Here is an 18,708-nt window from a genome sequence, read left to right on the forward strand (position 1 = left end):
GGCGTTATAACGCCTGAAATTAGGGCGTGTTTACGCCCTAAATTTGGGCGTTATTACATCTTAAATTAGGGCGTTATAACGCCGTATTGGGGCGATATAACGCCTTAAAATAAAAAAGTGTATTCTTGGCGGAGATCAGACACCGTACGATCGAGCATAAAATAATATGCGATTGATTTCCATTGCGCCCTCTCGTGTCTTAATTTCACCAACGGACGTCTCGTTCTCACTAGTCTTGGGAATCTCCTGCAAACTGTTTAACTTTTTCTTTAGTTTTCCTTCGGATTTCCGGAGCAACCAATCAGCGGCCCGGGAAATTCCAGTTGAATCTGTATGTGATGAATATGGATCAATGACCTGCATCACATGACCTATCATGCGACATAATGTACTGTACATGTACAGTACATGTTCAAGCGCTAACGACTTTGAATGTACTGGTTCTTAACTGTCACGATCGATGATAATAGCGCCGGCCGCGGTCCAACGCTCCCATGGTCTGTTTTGTTTCCTATTTCGCATCCTAGGGTCATTGTGAATATTCATATTAAACTGCTATTTTGCATACAAAGGCCGCGCCTCGGTTGTAGGAGATTCCCAAGACGGTACATGTACAACGAGCCGTCGATTGGTGAAATGAAGTCTCGAGCTGGAGAGAGCGCAATCCGGTTCGTAAATGTGACGCCACTTCGGTTTAAACCACCCCCACACTGCAGCCCCATTAAAAACAGTGTAAAATCAGCACCATTCAGGGCCCAATAGCATGCACGCCAACATCCCTGAGATTTCTGAAACACAAATGAAATTCTTGTCTGGTCACTTATCTTTCAATTTCTTTTCAATTTTTTTGTGGGTTAACAATTATATTTTTAATTATTCCCACAAAACAAAATCACCTCCCAAAAAGTGATTTTTCGGAAGTCTGATTACAGCCATTTTTCAAGTGCCAACCCTCAACTTTCTCGGGCACTTAGGACCATTTTTCAACCTTTGTCTTTAGCCCTTCTGCTCCCATATGAAAGCTCAAAGTCCCAGAAAGTTGATCCCGGCAACGATTTAAACAATCTCACCATTTTGGGGGCCAAACAATCTCCTTTTTCAAAAGATACTGTGGGGGGCACTTTTAATGCTAATGAGCTGGTCAGAAATTCTCACTTGAATTAGTGGTTTGCACCCTTAAATTGGCTCCTCTCACGTGCTGGATATGAAAGAAACCAGTCCAGAGAGAATAAATAGACTTGTAAAATGTACCGTAAAGTGCCGTTCGCACCTCACAAATTGTGTGGCGCGTCTGTTCGTTTTTGTCTTTTACAGTTGTGTTATCCATCTTGTTTGTTTTATCACTGTTCATTTTATAAACTGTTAAAAAGAAAGGAGAACTGTCGCATGGCTCACCCAGCATAGACACTAATCCAGCCCGCCAAAATTTGTAGTTTCGAGGACTTCAGAAAGTTTCGGTTTAATGACAACACTCGTTCGCGCGCTGCATGCTTCATGTTATACTTGGAGATGCCGAACCCCCAAAGCTGCGCGAACCCTAACGTTGGGCTCTTCGAATTTTCTCTTCTAACTTGAATGATTGTGTAAGGAGCAATGTTTTACCCCAATCTCAAGAAAAGTGAAATTGAATCAAATTCCAAATATTTTGATTCATAAATGTAGATTTCATATATCCGCTACAAAGTTCCAATGAAATTTTATTTTGGCCCGATTTTCCGATTTTTTTTTCGAAGTGCAAAATGAACTCTTTTAAATGCGCCCCAAAATATATAATTTTTTCACAGTTTTAGTTAAGTAAGTGAGTGGAGGTAATAACTATTTACTAGAATGGGTGGCGAGCAAATTCATAACAGGCCAGTTTACGAAACGCCGTGAATATTGAAAACTGCAATAGACCTATACAAGTATTAAATGCATCCATAGGTTCGCGACAAACATGCAACTTGTTCAAAAACAAACATGCAACTTGTTCAAAAGCACATTGTGACAAACATGCAACTTGTTCAAAAGCACATTGTGACAAACATGCAACTTGTCTGAAAGCACATTGTATGGAATTCCATATCTGTCATATGTTAAACCCCAGCTTTTGCAGGCCCTATGCAACATTTGATGAACGACGGGTGACGCACGACGGACGACGCAAGACGCACGACGGGCAACGGAAAATGGCATGTTTGGAACTGGTAAATGGCAGAATTGGGACACGACAAAAAGCAAAAGGCGACGGACGACGGGCGACGGGCGACGGCAGATATGGAATTCCACACAAAAGCACTCTCCACCAAGCAAAAAGGACCCATGAATGGACAACAGTTTAAACAACCAATGACAACGTGAACACCTGTTTTGTCAAAATGATGTGCAGGAGTGGTTTCTGTATAGGGATGCAGGGGTATTGCAACATACCTGTGTACAAAAATTGTTTATTTCTACGGAGTGAATTTTTATGTGTGGCCTATGAAAGAAGTGGCAAGTTTTTTGGCTGTCCAGTTTATATCATCTCTATGTTCGGTACTCTGTGGCATGGTTTTTGTATTGAACTCTCGCGTTTGCTTTTGATCAAAAACAAAAGCTCTTTCCCAAAACAAGCAAAAAAAAAACAACCCAACAAAAACAGAAACGAAACACAAGTGACTGATTTACTTGTTTTCTCCGAGGACAAAATACCCAAAAAGAAGCAAGGACTCGAAATTCACGAAAAATAAAAATCAACATTGAACGTGCGCGAACCAATACATGTACTGCAAACGAAAAAAAGAAGACAGGATTAAAGACTTGCTGCCAGGGGGAAATGGGAAAGACATAGCTGGTGAACTTACTTGTCATTTGGAAACAAACTCCAAGGTTCTGAATTCAAGTATCATGATCCTGCCAACTTTTCCTGCTTACTGTTTAGCTTGCTGCTTGAAGCATGTGTTCCTTCCTCCATGCTTGAAGTAAAACTGCAATGGAATTGCATTTCGACTGCCCCACGGCGGCGGATTTTACTCCTCCGCACTTCGACAAACAGAGAGAGAGAGAAATTATGGGGCTTGCAATTTTATCTATTTACTTATTCACTTTTTCGTTCAAACACTCACTTTATTTTAGCACCTAGTTGTGTCTCTCTTAAGATGTGCCGACCCGGCCCCCACTTTTAGAGTTCACCCGGCCCAAAAGGACGATGGCCTCACTCCGTGTGATCGCCATTACCACGGCGTCCCATTATGATGAAGGCGTGTCCTCACCGAGTTTGCTACAACGGATCGGCAAAAAATAATCCGGTGGGGACGCTACTATAGGGCCATAAAGCCGACGCGTCTGCAGTACCCAACAATCGTCTTTTAGCCTAGTCGGATACTTACATTGGTGAACAAAATAGGCTGCAACACCGATTTTCCGGCGACTAGCGATGGACGAATGCGAGTGGGGAAGTCACGTGATCTACTCAATCATGTGACTCCGCATTCTGGCAGTCTTGTTGACACCTTGGTTGGGACTGGGACTCCCCAACTGTATATCACGCTGTGTTTTTTCTAGTGTTCGTTCGTGTTGACAAATTGTGTGATAAACGGACATTGAAATCTGTTTTGTAACTTGTGATCATAATCATCACTGTCAACGTCAGCATTGCACTCTTTAGTTCGGATCGATGTGCTTTCAAGTTTGACGTGTGCTGTGTCATGTGGCTTGCCTGCTAGTGCTATTCTAGTGCTGTTTCATGTCTTCTTATTCCGCTCTGTTTCATCTTAATGTGGTAGGTGCACTGACATATGACTGACTGAAAATCAAGTGTAAATGCGGCAATTGTAGGTACAACTCGGGAAGAGTTCCATCATGACTGATGCCAGTAATTATTCCTACAGTGACTTAATACATGTAGCCATCAGAAAGCAAAAACATTTCCTGAAAAGTTCAATTAAGGAGGGCAAAAACATGTCATTTACTTAGAAAACACACAGAATTTTTCAGACCAGTCCCATAGGGTTTTTGCACTGGGTGTCATGTGTCGTCTGTTCATCATGGAACTCTTTCCAACACTTATAATTTTCCCTACCAGTCTTATAGGGTTTGTGCAAGGGGTGTCAAGTGGAATCCTACATATTACATGTATCTCTTTCCTCACGTCAGCCATCAGAAAGTAATAACATATCCTCAGTAAAGCATGTCAAGAGTCAACTTTAGCAGGGAAAAGATTGAAGGAATTTACTAAGAAAATACGTAGAATTTCTCAGACTAATCTCACAGGGTTTAAATGTGCACATGGTGTTGTTCAGTGCAATCATTGAGAGTGTTCACATTTCAAATTTTACTCGTTCAATTTTATTAGATTGTGTGTATTTCTAATCTGCACGGATAGCGTTAACGTGTGCATTTTGTGTGCCTCAAACTGTACAATTTGTGCACAGAGTCCGTCCAGAGTATTTTGCATTTTTGAAGTATTTTCTAAGAAAATGTGAAATATATTTCAGTCCAAATTCTTGTCATTTCAACATTTTAGCAATGAATAACCTTCATTGAGATCATAACTGATGAAAAAGCTGGGGGCAGGATGCAACATCCTTTCCAATAATTTCTTTGATACCCTGTCACACGGGTGAGTCAGGGTGGGAGAATGGAGAAAGAACAAGGAACCAAGGACATACGTGTAGCAATGATCAATATGTGTGATGTGCCAATCATGTCAGTTGCTCAGGTGTTGTTTGGATCAGATATTAACATGACTAAGTCAACTTCCTAGTAGTGGCTGCAGAAGGGATTGCAATTAATGATCAGGTAGGAAAAGGGCTTTGGTTTTGTTGAAGCTGTGGAAGTTGTTCTCTGATGCAAATGTAACTAGTTTGGCCGCAAAGTGGAGTTTGAAATGCCCCATTCTTGGCAGCAGGAAATAATAAATATCCTGACATCATGAGTAGTAGGTCAAGTCTTTTCCAAGCCTAATGAGCTGTTACATTGCTTCTATATCTGCAGAGTTTCAGAATGCACCAATCTGCCTTGATCATTACATTATGCCTGATCCTAAGCCAGCAGGCATCAGCGAGACCAGTCCAGCTCCATCATGATCATACCGGTTCATACCGGTTCCAAAGTCTCCAGTTGCCCTTTATTGGTGGGCTAGAGTGCGAGTCCTGTAAAGTGATCATGGATATCGTTGATCGACTGCTGGCCCAAAACAGTACGGAAGACGACATATTGGACGTCTTGGTGGAATTTTGTAAACTGGGTAAAGTTGAAACACCACGAGTTTGTGAATATATCGCAAGAGAATTCAAGGTAAATACAAAGATGAAAAGAAACAAAGACAACCCTGCTTTGTGATAATACACTTGGTCATGAAATACAAAGCTGACACAGGCTTAGCAATTAAGTTATTTGGATTAAAAAATATGTGTATTCAATTTTTCTGTTCAAAAACCTGTTTTAAATAATGGCCCAATTTCACGGCACTGCTAAGCACATGATTTAACCTTTACAGAGGCTCTGTGTATTTCATGAAGATCGTAAACAGTAAGCATGGCAAAAGGTACGCTTACCAAGGTGGTGGACAAATTTGCTTGACATAGTGACAAAATGATGGAAATCTTAATGTGCACACAACCATAAGTACAGCCATGAGCACAACCAGGCCAAGCACCTCTGTAAAATAGTACTTAAGTAGTGCAAAGATTTCTGTGACATTACGACTTTGAAGCAGCTCTGTGAAATTGGGCCCATTTCGCTGGCATACTTTGTGTAAATTTTGATCACTTTGATGTGATTTGGAGCTTACCTCACAGAGGAGCAAATACTAATTGAGAAATAAAGGAAACATTAATTTTGGATGTTGGATTGAGGAAACATTTGAAATAAAAATGAGTAATCTTAAGAATTCACAGTCACAAAGGGACAGGAAGCATACATCTAGACAGATTTACAAGACATTTTAGGAGAGCAGAAACTGAAACGCCATCCTGATTGCCGACCATGTGATATATTTCTCATTACCAACTTGGCAGGATGAATTATTTGGAGTTTTAATTGGCCACTATGCTTCACCTGACGACATCTGTGGATCCATTCTTGGTGCATCTTGTGCAAAACCCTATGACCCGGACACACCCTGGAATGTCACATTTCCCAAAACGCCCAAGCCTCCCGTTTCAATTCCATCTCCGCCAAAGGTAAGAGGCACTAATGGAATGGGTCCAACCCACCTTCAACTGAGAAAATCCTTGCCCACCACGTCCAAGAGAGATTTCATTTTAATGACCCGAAATGATCCAGCTGAGATGTGTCTTGACAGCTATTGGACAGATTTGCTCAATGTGTGCAACATTTATAATTGTATCTTGAGGTATCTGGACCAAATTCTAAATTGCTTCTGCATCCTGTTGAAATTCTGCACATAGGGATGGGTGGTGAGCAGCACACACTGACTGGTTTTTCTCACCCGTTAATTATTACTTTTAGGCAGGTGCTCCAAAATTGACAATTCTGCACCTGAGCGACCTGCATTGGGACAGGATGTACCAGGAAGGCGCTGAGGTAGAATGTGGGGAACCACTCTGCTGTCGTTCCAATGACGGGAAACCAGGTACACACATAAGGAACCGCCCATCATTGTATTGACCGCCCAAATCTTGAGGTTCAGGTTTATCTCGTTTTTGATTGTTTGTGGTATTTTTGTTTTTTTCAGTACTTAAGAATTTTTATCAAGTGTCATCTCTTCATTCAGAACTGGTTTTTATACAATTTGATTTCGCGATCTGTTTCACAAAAGAGTCTTTTGTCAAAGTATAAACTAGCCATTAATTATATATAACGGGTTTGCCCTTACCCAACGTACATTTAAAAAAATACATCTTGATTATAAACTAGCCAGTTGGTTGTTTAGCACATGCTGCATATTTTGAAAAAAAGTTTTTTCAATTCCATAAATCACTGATACATACATCTACAAATGAGAAAACGTTTACACTCGCATTGAAAGTGAAAAGTGGGCACTTTTGTGAGATAACATGAGACCTGGTTCCTTCCAGTACTAATCAAGAATAATGTAAAGTGCCAAGTTTTGCCCTTTGAGTTGGTGCAAGTATTCTTTAGAATGGAATAGGTTAAGATTGGTGCAGTTTTGAAAGTGCCTTTTTTCTATTACTTTTTAGCCAAGGGCAAGCCAGCTGCAGGAAAATGGGGTGACTACAGAGGTTGTGATACACCAACAAGGGTCTTTGAAAACTTGCTCCAAAATGTTGCTAAAGAACACAAGGTACATGAACATGAAACAAAAATCGAATTCCCTTCGTCTTCCCCTGGGGGAATCCCCCATTTGATTTTAGTTGCTGCAAAGCTTCCAGTTTTGTATATCTGAAATGTAGATGACCATGTAGGATTGCGTCACAATGTATGGCATAATTCAAATGAAATGAATTACTGGCACTAGTTTGTGAAGGTCCCCATTTGGAGCATTTCTGACCCTATGATTACTGATGTTCATAGGAGCCATGTGTGGAATCCCCCTGAAAGGCTGTGTTTGAACAAATCCTGTGGCATGTTCTGTGATCATTGTCAATCAAGTTGAGACATCCACCTTCTGTAAGAAACAATGAAAGGTTCTGAAGCTCTATCTGACCCTATCCAAATGTTTCAGACCTGGGGCCAAGCTGCTTAAGCACAAAATTTGCTTAAGCGCAAAAAAACTTGCTTACAAAAGGTTACCAGCTCAAAATCTGTGTGATTGTCATGCTAACCAAGAGACAGGTGAATACCATTCCCAAATCACATGGAGTTTTGGCCGGTAACCTGATTTGTCAAGCAAGGTTTTTTCATGCTTAAGCAAATTTTGTGCTTAGCAGCTCTATGAAATTGGCCCCTGATTTTGGATTTCGTCCACAATCCAGATTCTCTTACAAGTCAAGGAAGTCCGTTGTAAATCCTCTCCACAGATTGATTTTGTCTACCTCACTGGTGATCTACCAGCCCACGACGTGTGGAACCAGACACGCTACGACCAAACCAGCATTGTTTATCAAACAACAACTGTCTTACAGAAGTATCTGCCTGGTATTCCTGTCTACCCGGCAGTGGGTAACCATGAGAGTGCACCTGTAAACAGGTAAAAGATGAATAAAAGAAAGATGCTGTTAGAAAGGCGGAGTTGGGAGGCAGCGAGAGAGGTGGATTGGAGGGACTTTGGTTGGACAGACAGGTGATTGGGCATCTGTCTTTTCTGCACCATGAAGTTATTGAAACCTTGGTTTTTCCTTGACTTTTATCATCAGCGTTGTTGGGCCCAAATTTTATATGCTAAACCTATGTGATAAATATCACACTGGAGGAAAGTCCAGATGGATACTTTTTCATGCATTCAACTTCTGATGGAAAGACATGTTTCTCTAATGAAATCAATAGTTTGTGGGATTGTGTCATGAACTTCTCTTGGCCTACTTCATCTGTGGTCACACAGTTCCTCTTCACTGATACCAGCACTATTTTAAGAACTAAACTGATAAAGAGTTCAAAGTAAAGAAAATTGTATGATCTTAAAAGTCACATGGATTTGTCTATCTGCAGATTAGAGAACCTAGTCTATATGATATTGCAGCCCTCATTCCAAACACCCATCCCACTCCAGGGGTGGATCCAGGAAGGGGTGCCAACAGAGGACAAGGCCTCCTCCCCCCCAAAAAAGGGGCCAAATTTTTTTCTTTTTAAATAATATGAGAAAGGTAATTTGTTTTGGTCTATTTCATTTGTCTTCATTCCAAAAGTGTGTAAAAAGCCCCAAAATATAGCCTCACCTCTATGTTACATAGAGATTACATGAAAAAATATATTTTGGGCCTCCACAAAAACAAGTTTGCCCCCCTCCCTTAAAGTTTAGGTCTGGTTTTGCCCTTGTCCAAATAATTTTAGAACAAGCTATCCCTCTCCACATCCAATTCTCTTTTGGGTTCAAACTGCACGACGTGGATTGTTTTCCAGCACACAGTCACCGTCTTCATTAGAAATTGTTACCGCCGGTCTGATTTGTCCTGCATTTCAGTTTTTAAAAACACTTGGAGGATGTTTTGAAGACTGTAGAATCAGATGATGGAAATGTTTTTTCAGAGTGCATGGAATAGATATGAATTTTTCCCCAGGTCCTTCTGGTGTGTTCATTTCACATGGTTGTTGAAGACAAAATGTCTGTATCTTGACTGATATCCCGGAGAACAATTATTCAGTTCAAAAGATTTATGATATGTATTTGATAAGGTATCAGGATATGTGTTGATTTTGTTTGCCTTTGCGATGAGGTTATAAAGAAGTGGGAAGGTCACCTATTGTGTTAAAACCCTGGCTTCTGTTATATTCTACTTTGATCCAGAGAGCTCCGTAGGCAAATATTGACTTCAGGGACAAGGTCTGCATTTCAGAATATGTGCAAACAAAAGATACAAGCTCTGACACTTGTTTATTTTTTATGACCACATTTGGATTCCTTTGATTCTTTGACAGCTTTCCTCCTCCCTTCATAACTGGCAAAAACTCCATCACATGGCTGTATCAGGCTATGGTTGATGCATGGATAACAAAGGCCCAATGGCTACCAAAGGATGCCAACTCAACATTGATCAAGTACGTGCAGGAACTCTGCCCGCGGCATGAATGGAGAACCAACGAGAGTGTGATTTACAAATTTGATTTTACTTCTGGGAGTGTGATTTTTATTATAAGTTAAAAAGCTCACAGGAAAATGCAGAAGTTAGATTGCAATAATTGATCATCGGCTGGGAATTTCATTAAAGGAACAGATTCAATACAGTTGAAATTAGTTCGAATCAGTAAAATCAACTAAAAGTAAGATATGATTAAAATGAAATCAGTTTTGTAAAAATTTCAAGCTGTGCCAGTTTGGTTCCTAGAATCTGAAGAAAGCCAACATGTTCTCTGGACTATTTTTTTATCGCCATCTCTTTCGGATAGGGTATTGTTTGAATGTAGTTTCAATTTCTGTTTTTTGTTTTCTTAGGGGAGGATACTACAGTATGCGATTATTTGATGGTCTCATTTTGGTCTCAGTGAACATGAATATGTGCAATAATCAAAACTGGTAAGTGGTGGAGGTGTCTTCCAAATCTTTTGAGGCTTCCCTTGACAAAGATCTCAAACTGCAGTCACAGCCATAATGGTTGGGACATGTCACAATAAGCATACCCTCCCCAGCTCCACAGTTCCCCCCCCCCCCGTCAATGTTGTTGTTGCCAGCTGGAGCACGGATCATGCAGGGACAAACGACATTGAGAGGGGGGCCGAGCGAGATTTGACCAGGATTGTAGCACTGACGCAGAAAGGGGAATAACAAGTATAGACGTCTGTCTTCAGCAGAGCCAAGAAATCTGACCTGGATTTTTTCTGGCAAAACCTATGAAGGAATAAAGTAAACGAGCTTTTTTTTAAATTTCAGGTGGCTACTGGAGAATGAAGATGATCCAGCTGAGGAGTTGGAGTGGCTGATTGGAGTCTTACAGAAGGCAGAGGATAATCAGGATCATGTCCACATCTTAGGACACATCCCTCCAGGTAGTGGTGACTGCTTTGTACAATGGAGCAAGAACTACAATGAGATCGTCAACAGGTACGCTCTCCTAACATAATGACTTCATGCTTTGTTTACATGCGAGTTTTACTATGGCACTGAGGTGAGATGCAGTCCATCAAGTCCCCATTGGAAAGCGCACATGTAAAAAAAGAATGACGTCATTACATGTATGTTTCAGATCTACTTGTCATGTGTTTTCCTGAAAGCAGTGTCCTCCGAAACACAAATATAACTTTCCTCCACCATCATGGCTTAAAAGAAGTTAAGTTTCAGTGTAAACCAGAAATCAAGTTTGCTTCTGCGTTATTTAGTTCCACAATATTTTTTGTCACACTGTCAAGAGACATTGAACCAGTTCACCGTTAATCGATGTTTGGTTGAACAAGGACATTGATGGGAGTATAAATATCCTGCCAATGTCACCTTACTTAAAAACCTACACAATAGGTGGTTTCACATGGGACAGATCTGACATATGTCAAATCCTGATCATCATACATTACAAATGATAATTCCTGAATTTGTCTTTTTTTAGGTATGAAAGCACCATCAGGGGGCAGTTTTTTGGCCACACTCACAAGGACAGCTTTGAAATTTTTTACGAACCCAAAACTAAACGTCCAACCAGTATTCTGTACAATGGGGGCAGTGTCACCACTTACTCCAATGTCAATCCAAACTATAGAATCTACGAAGTCGATGGCAACTATAAGAACAGCTCGTGGGTAAGTTGAGACTTCAAGCCAGCCCTGACATTCATTTGAAATAGATAGAGTGAAGTCACCCTCATAAGAAATCCCAGTCTAACAGAGTCAATTCTCACAACTGGAAATAGTTGCAATTTAAATGATTTCGGGATGTTTTTCAGAGAGTCCCGATAAGATTTTCTACGATTCAGGTTTCAAGTTGAACGACTCTGTCTCAGCATTCAGCATCAGTCTCAGGCTTTTAAAAATCCAAGAATTTGATCAGAAATAACCGAACAAATTCAGCTACGCTTCAGTGAGAAAATAGAATTCTAACCCATAAGATTCAAGGCCCATGTTTTGTGTCTTAATTACTTCCAATAGGCTGTACTGGATCACGCAACTTATGTGATGAATCTTACCGATGCAAACCTTACTGATAACCCTAAATGGAAACTGGAATACACAGCAAAGGTATGTATGTTCTCAACTAGATTTGTTTCTCCTGGCCACTGGGTTTACATCTCCAAACTTATTACCCTACAGCAGGGATAAAAAGGAAGGTAGAAATGTCAACAATTTATAATTATTGGTAATTTTCTTTAAGTTTGTTGCCAACAATTTATGAAGTAGAAAGAGAAAAAAACGACTTCAGGACTGGAACACATACATAAGCTTTGAAATTCTTTCCTGTTCTGCCAACTAAAACTTCTTGCTTGTTGTTTATGACCTGGGTTCATGGTTTGAATGGCTGTAAGTTGAACAGTGTTGAAGGTTTGCACTCAAAAAAAATCCCAAAGACTTCTTGCCTAGTGGCAAGTAATGCAGTGCATCAAATAAAGTGACATCTGCATTTGGGACAGCTTACCAACAGAGGGCGCTAGTTTGACACATCGTATGTTAATCCATGTCTAGACTGCTTATGGAATGAAAGCTTTACAGGCTGTGGACTGGAATGAACTAGTGGGAAAGTTTGAAGCCGCAAACAGCACATTATTTGACAAGTTTTACACGTAAGTAATTTACATGTACATTGTAGTATAATTAATACACTAAGCGTCCTTTTCCTCTGTTCATGAACATCAGAGGACACTTGTATGCGGCCTACTCACATCAACCAAGTGATGAAGTCATCAATCATAAATTCTGAAATTGATATGCTCAACTCCACCACTTTTCATTTTAACAAAATGAAGTGGCTTTGCAGCTGAGAAAGAAACAATGTTTTGACCACTGATGCACTGATTTGAACGTATTAAGTTTCTTTTAGTCATGTGAGTCACACATGGTCTAAAATACGTCGTCCTTACATGTATATCGCCTTTGCTGCCATTTTTATCGTTCATGCAGTTATCTGACATCATCATAGCATGAATGTTTAATCCGTGCATTGCTGATGCATTACCTTGCCCAATCCTATTTGTTTATTTTCATAGATATTACTATAAGAGCAATGTACCAGGACCCTGTGATGCAAAGTGTAAAACTGGCTTCATCTGTGATCTTAAGACGGCTCAGTCTGGAACCCATGAGTTCTGTTGATGACTTCAAGAGGTTGAAGTACTCACATAGCTTTCACGTGTCTGTCCTATTCCATTTACTTCAGATCTCACACCTGAGAATGCCCTATTGATTTAGCTAAGTTGATTTCAACTGGGGTAGGAATGAAGACCATCTGATTTCAGGATTCAAATTTTGTTGGGGGGGGGGAAACTGGAGGGATGCAGGGACTTCCTAAGTGTATGAAATTTATAGAATCAGGAAAGGTGTTTTGTCTGCCAATGAATATGTATTGTTTACTTTGAAGTGTGATTTATGTATATATTTTGGTTTGGGATGTTTGAGCCATGCTTAGCTTTGAAACTTTAGTGTATGGTGTCATGATTCCAAAGAGATCAATTTTTTTGTAAAAGATTCAGAAAACTTTAATTTGTTGTTACTTTTTATGTTAATGAGATGCTCATCATATCCCAGGTATTAACACTGAAATCTTAATTGTTATATGTTAATATATTACATGTACGTCTGTCAGTATAAAACAATACCCGAAGTGGTTTTCTTTGATACAGGTAGAAATTAATCACTAGTTTTGTAACAATGGCTTTCGTAATTCTTTATTATTCGCCGACGGTTTCAGCAGTTTATTATTTTGTTCTCGGATGGTTTCTGTTTTTCTGAAAATACATGTAATTTTGATTGCAATTTAAACGCACACTCATGATGACACATGACTATTATGCAGCTGTTTTTTGTGGAAAACTTAATGCAATAAATGAAGTAACAATTTTGTAAAAGTGATCTGTCTGCGTTAGTCAACTTGGTGAAATGAACTATAATGCTTAGACCTTAAGCTCTACTTCTGTAAGATTCAAAATGGACACCAATGAAACAGTATGAAGGAAAAACTTTTGTACTGTATATCTTGATAAATTGTACAAGGAAAAGTGCGATAAATCTCGAACTATAGCAAATCTTGAGTGTACAGCGGACTGTACAGTCTGAAGGCCAGTGGTGTTATCCATCCCATGTGAATTCCAAAATACGTTTGTATAAAGTTTTCGAAGTCTCAGCAAAATCTCAGAAGCCGAAGTTTTGAAGTGAAGGTTGCAGCTTCGTCTGGTGGCTTTAAAATTGCTACGCAATAAGAACTTAACATCTTGTTAAGGTTCTCGACACACGAGGCAGTGGGGCAAGTCGGAAGACATATGGTACGTGGGCTGGTGAAAGTATTTCAACACAGCTCACCCATATTTCAATCACGCTGTGGATATGACGTTCCACGTGGATGAATTTGATAAGCCAAGTAGTTAATGACTCGCACCTTCATGGGTGGAAATTCCAGGAAATCGTTGTATGTACATGTATCCCCTCACTTTTTTGGGTGGGGGTGTTTTTCGTGAAAGAAAAAGTTTAGGAGGATTTTGAAAAAAAATCTGGACTTCATAATCACCAAAATGTATTCAGTAACCCTTGAAAGGGAAGATCAATTTTAAAGACACAAGTACGCCGCTCTGATGCAAGGCTCTGCTGGAGTGTAAACATTATCACAGACCTACACCTGCCATTAACATCGCCCTCTTTTGTTTGATGGTGTCAGCACCCCTCCCACCGCTTTTCAAATTTCCATGGCCGGGCAAGTCATTCCCCACAATCCCCTATCCACCTAGTTCCCGGTACAAATTTACCCCAGTGTGCATCTTTAGCTGTGAAAATTTAATTTAGATTCGACGCACACCAGCTGAGCGTCTTTTGCTCTACTGTAACAAGCACATGACTACAAAATGCAGTAAATATGAAGGTTCCTATGGGCCAGGCTTTCCAACGCAGTCTCCTTTTTCACTCGCCGCTGTGATGTGGCATTTATCCGATGGCAATAAATCGTATCACCAGAAAGTTGTATATTTGCGAACACAACTCAGCAAAACAGAATCTTGCCCGTGTTTATAATGGCCTGAATCCATCACTGCGCTGTCCTCATTGCTACACTCATTTCATGGAAACGCCAGAGAGTGCGCCCATTACTTTTTTTTCTTAAGCCGACAGGTATGTCGTAAAGATCTGCAAACCAGTGTGGTAATTCGCGCATGTCAAGAGCGAGAATTACTTTACGGATAGAGTGCACATGGACAGGTCGACATCCGCATCTCCACCTGTCCGCTCCTCTTCTGCACAAAATGCCTGGTGTGGCTATCTCGCGCAGTCACCGTTGGCTTGGTTGCGGAGGCAAGCAACCTTTATTACGTTTTTCACTCGCCACGGGGCTAATCAGCCGTGGCGTGCCGGAGAATTGCTGCCCGGGATTCGGCGAAATTTATCGCCGCTAGTCACGTTCATCCAGCGCTTGGACCTCGATTAAATGTCAGTCCGGATCCCTGATGAAGCATGGGGACAACATGCTCATGGTAATGCACTTTCACTGCGGTGGAATGTTGTTGTTGGACATTCCACCATTGCTTCCTAAATTAACAGTCCCCGTTCGCTTTTCCGTTTTTTTTCTTCAGTTTTTTTTCAGAGTGCAATAACGAAGTGAGCATATCGTTGCTAAGATATCTTTTCACTTTTTCACTTGATGCTTCCCTTTTGGATTGAGTCTATCAGTTTTATCGTATTATAGGGTCTGCCCGTTTTACGTCACAGTTGCGTTTTTACTGCAAGTAGCTCCTAAAACTATCGCGGGCCGAACAGTTGAAGAATAATTTATAAAAATCCCACGCAGCTTTCCCAAAACGAGATGATAATACTATGAAGTAAAGAATGAAAATACAATCCTCTTTAAAGTTAATGGGACAACAATCTGAATTTTAAACGGATTTGAAGGGAAATCGAAAAAGGTGGTTTTCTGCAATCTTGGCCTCCCATCCAAATTGCGGGCAGAATGAAAGTGGTAAGAAAGCAAAGTTCTGCAGAGTTTCTAGAAATTCAGTGAGCCTGATGTTTGTTACTGTGGACTCGGTCATTCCTCCCTACTGCTGAGCATTGACCGCATTCTTGCTTGGCGGAGTTCGTGCAAACTCCCGCTCTCACCAGTGACATTGAATTAGCCATACGGAGGACATCAATGAAGCGCGGCAGGTGCGTGTCGCATGGTTGACTTGCCTGCATCTGTTTTTCTACGTTCTCGTAATAACGATAACAGGTATTCTTCACCGTAGTGTCATCCCACGAGGATGAAACCAAAGGCTTCGTTGTTTTAGATAAAGTCGTGTCAGCAATTATCCGTTTAGCTTGACTTCACTTTTCACAGGGAACACTTCATTTTCAGAAGCAAATCAGATGGAACGACAGAGATTTTTTTCGTCTTCTTTTCAAAATGAATTATATCCAGTAATGGCATCTGTTGTTGTGATCTTCTAAAAAAAAGTTAATTTCCATCTGGGATAAATGAATGACAACGAATACCTTCTGCACTTCATTACCTGGAAACGAATTCGTCATTTTGGCGGGAATCACCGACCGTAGACGAAGTGGCAGCTTACGGGATGTATGTGACTCAATAACCAACTGCTTATAGATCCTGACGGTTTGAAGGACACAGACATTTTCATTTATGATCTGATTTCGGAAATGTAGATTTCCAGAAGGTGTTGGTTCTTGTAGATAAGGTTTTCCCAAACTGTTTTGCAAACTTTTTTCGTTTGATTTCATAAACGGTTAACTTCAAATTCGTCTCTAACATCTATGAGCTTTCACGTTCTGCCATGTTGAATTTCGCCTTTTGTTTCTCATTTTGCACTTTGTTCAAACAATGTCATATATTTACCATAATTTGATGTCGTCGTCCGAAATTGCAGCACACACAATAGATGATACATTTTCGTCACTCAGTGCTTTATGTATATGTGTTTAATATACTGGTCTTCAACCCTAAATAAGCACAATTTATCTTTTACATTCTTATTTGTGTGTCCACTTAGCTTTTCGACAGTTTAATGTGTTAAAACTGTTATAAATAAAATCTATACATCGGGAAATGAAAATGTTTTCATTTCATGCAACAAGTAAGAAGGCCTATACTTATGAAAATCAAAAGTATTAATATTTTTCACATTTTTCAGAAACAGTCGATCTGTACGTCTGTACCGGTACGTGGTTGCCATCATCCAACGCATAGGCCTAAGCTGATCGGATTATTGGGTTTGATGCAATTGCTTAGAGAATGTGAATAAAATGACTCGTGCATGTTAATGAATCCAACTGCGTCATCTTTCTTAAGAAAAAAAGTATAACATCAAATTAATACATCCACGGCTGATAATGATGGAGTCCCTCAAATTGATACCTTTGTCGCATATTGCAACCTACTTCACAGGATTTGGTTTACATAGGTCAGGAAACGAGACCTTGGTTTGTAATTATTAAGCTTAAATGAAATCGACCTCTATTATTGACAATGATCTTCAAAGAAGAAGTGTGGAGGGTTTAAAGTAACACTTTTTAGGGAGTGGTGAAATTGTGCTTGAAAAGGACCATCCAACAAGCGTCCAATGTCTGGATTAATATACAACAATTATCGCCGGGCGGTAAGGAAAGAAGACTTGATTAGGTAAGGAATCTGGAATCTACTTGTCAGTCATTCTGCATTTCGTCATAGGGTGGAAATTAAGTTATGAATATAGAACACTTCATCAGTGCATCCCCTGCGAGACCACTGGCGGCGGAAACGGAAGGGGGAGGGCGGTATCCCTCCTCCTGTTTTTTCGACTGGGGTCATGGTGCCCCACTTTTAAACAATTCCCAAAATGGGTTGGGGTTTAATGGACTGGCCTATTAATGGCTGACGCCCGACGGTCTCACAGATGACCCCTTCCGCTTTGAGCATTGTTCCACCGCCATTACCGCGAGTTTTAACACGGTTTCCTTAATTTTCAGCAGATGTATTGAAAAGGGGAATGGATATTACGACAAAACATGTGGAGATTAGTGATAATGGGTTGCCAAGAAGTCTCAAAACTTCTCACACATTCTAAACACACTCTTATCCCACTTAAAATGTTCCGGGAACAGTCTACATCTGCAGTGCCATGAACATTTCCTAGGAATATCATGTCTGTAGGCCTATACCGTCGCCTGGCTCTCGGAGGCATGGCAGGACATGACGGGAATTTTCTTATATGCACGAGAAGAGAAAAAGCACTCGATCTTCAAATGAGTAGGATATATATACCAATTTCTGACAGCATCGCTAGTAAATCATTGTTAGAAACCTCTCAAGGACTGATTTCCCCTAAATACACACTGGCCATCTGTCTACATGGTTTAGACTGCCGCAGGCGCTTGTTCATTCATTTTAGACGTAGATAGTCATTAATTGTCTATGAACTAAAAATTCATAATGGAAGAGATGGCAAAAACGTTTATTCTTTTGGAACTGTACATTTATTGTTGGTTGCACAAGTCATTTTGCTGCTTAAGCATCAGGACGTAATTTTATTTTTAATTAAGAAATTACGAAAATGGCCGTCCATGGCTGACCGATGTCTCTCCAGGGAGGGTTAATAAAAAACTATAACAGCACAAAAAAAGGTTCCTTTATCTAAATGAAAAGATATTGCAGTTCACTAGGAGAAATTTCTAATGAATATTATTTTTGGCAAGAGATTAATGTTTGCTGAAAATGGAGAGTAATAAAGCCAGGCGACGACGAGTTGAGGCAAGTGCCAACAGTTTTGTGAGGTTCGTTTGTCAACGAACGTTTCATGTTTACATTCAGTAGTTTTTAATATTCTAAAGTTCGGGTGAATGAGTGTGGATATATAGTGCTTGTAAATGATGGTTTGCAAGTGTACCAAGAATTTCAACTTGGAGCTTGTTCAACGATTCATGGCCGAAACTGCTTGTTTTATAAATGATTTGCATCATGAAGCACAGTGTGAAGTAATAGTTGATGGATACAAGTTACTTTGTGTGCTCCATGGAATTGACGTATAGAGTGCAGTCATACGGAAGCGATTCCTGGGTGATTCAGTACCAACGTGCTTG

At 40.2% G+C, this 18,708-nt stretch overlaps 1 protein-coding gene across 1 annotated transcript; it reads left to right on the top strand.

Moving 5' to 3' along the window:
* The first annotated feature begins 3,467 nt into the window (after window positions 1-3,467).
* Window positions 3,468-13,527, top strand: smpd1 (sphingomyelin phosphodiesterase 1). Its single transcript, XM_022237190.2, has 13 exons — window positions 3,468-3,739; window positions 4,954-5,256; window positions 5,979-6,143; window positions 6,433-6,556; window positions 7,125-7,228; window positions 7,905-8,074; window positions 9,460-9,579; window positions 9,974-10,054; window positions 10,409-10,579; window positions 11,079-11,268; window positions 11,614-11,703; window positions 12,145-12,242; window positions 12,666-13,527. The coding sequence occupies exons 1-13, from the start codon at window positions 3,704-3,706 to the stop codon at window positions 12,769-12,771; spliced, it is 1,758 nt and encodes a 585-aa protein (XP_022092882.2). The 5' UTR covers window positions 3,468-3,703; the 3' UTR covers window positions 12,772-13,527.
* Window positions 13,528-18,708: the final 5,181 nt, after the last annotated feature.

This window comes from Acanthaster planci, linkage group LG02 (genome assembly GCF_054643075.1).
Source record: "Acanthaster planci isolate LZ-2023a linkage group LG02, COTS_SCS, whole genome shotgun sequence".
Taxonomy (NCBI): domain Eukaryota; kingdom Metazoa; phylum Echinodermata; class Asteroidea; order Valvatida; family Acanthasteridae; genus Acanthaster; species Acanthaster planci.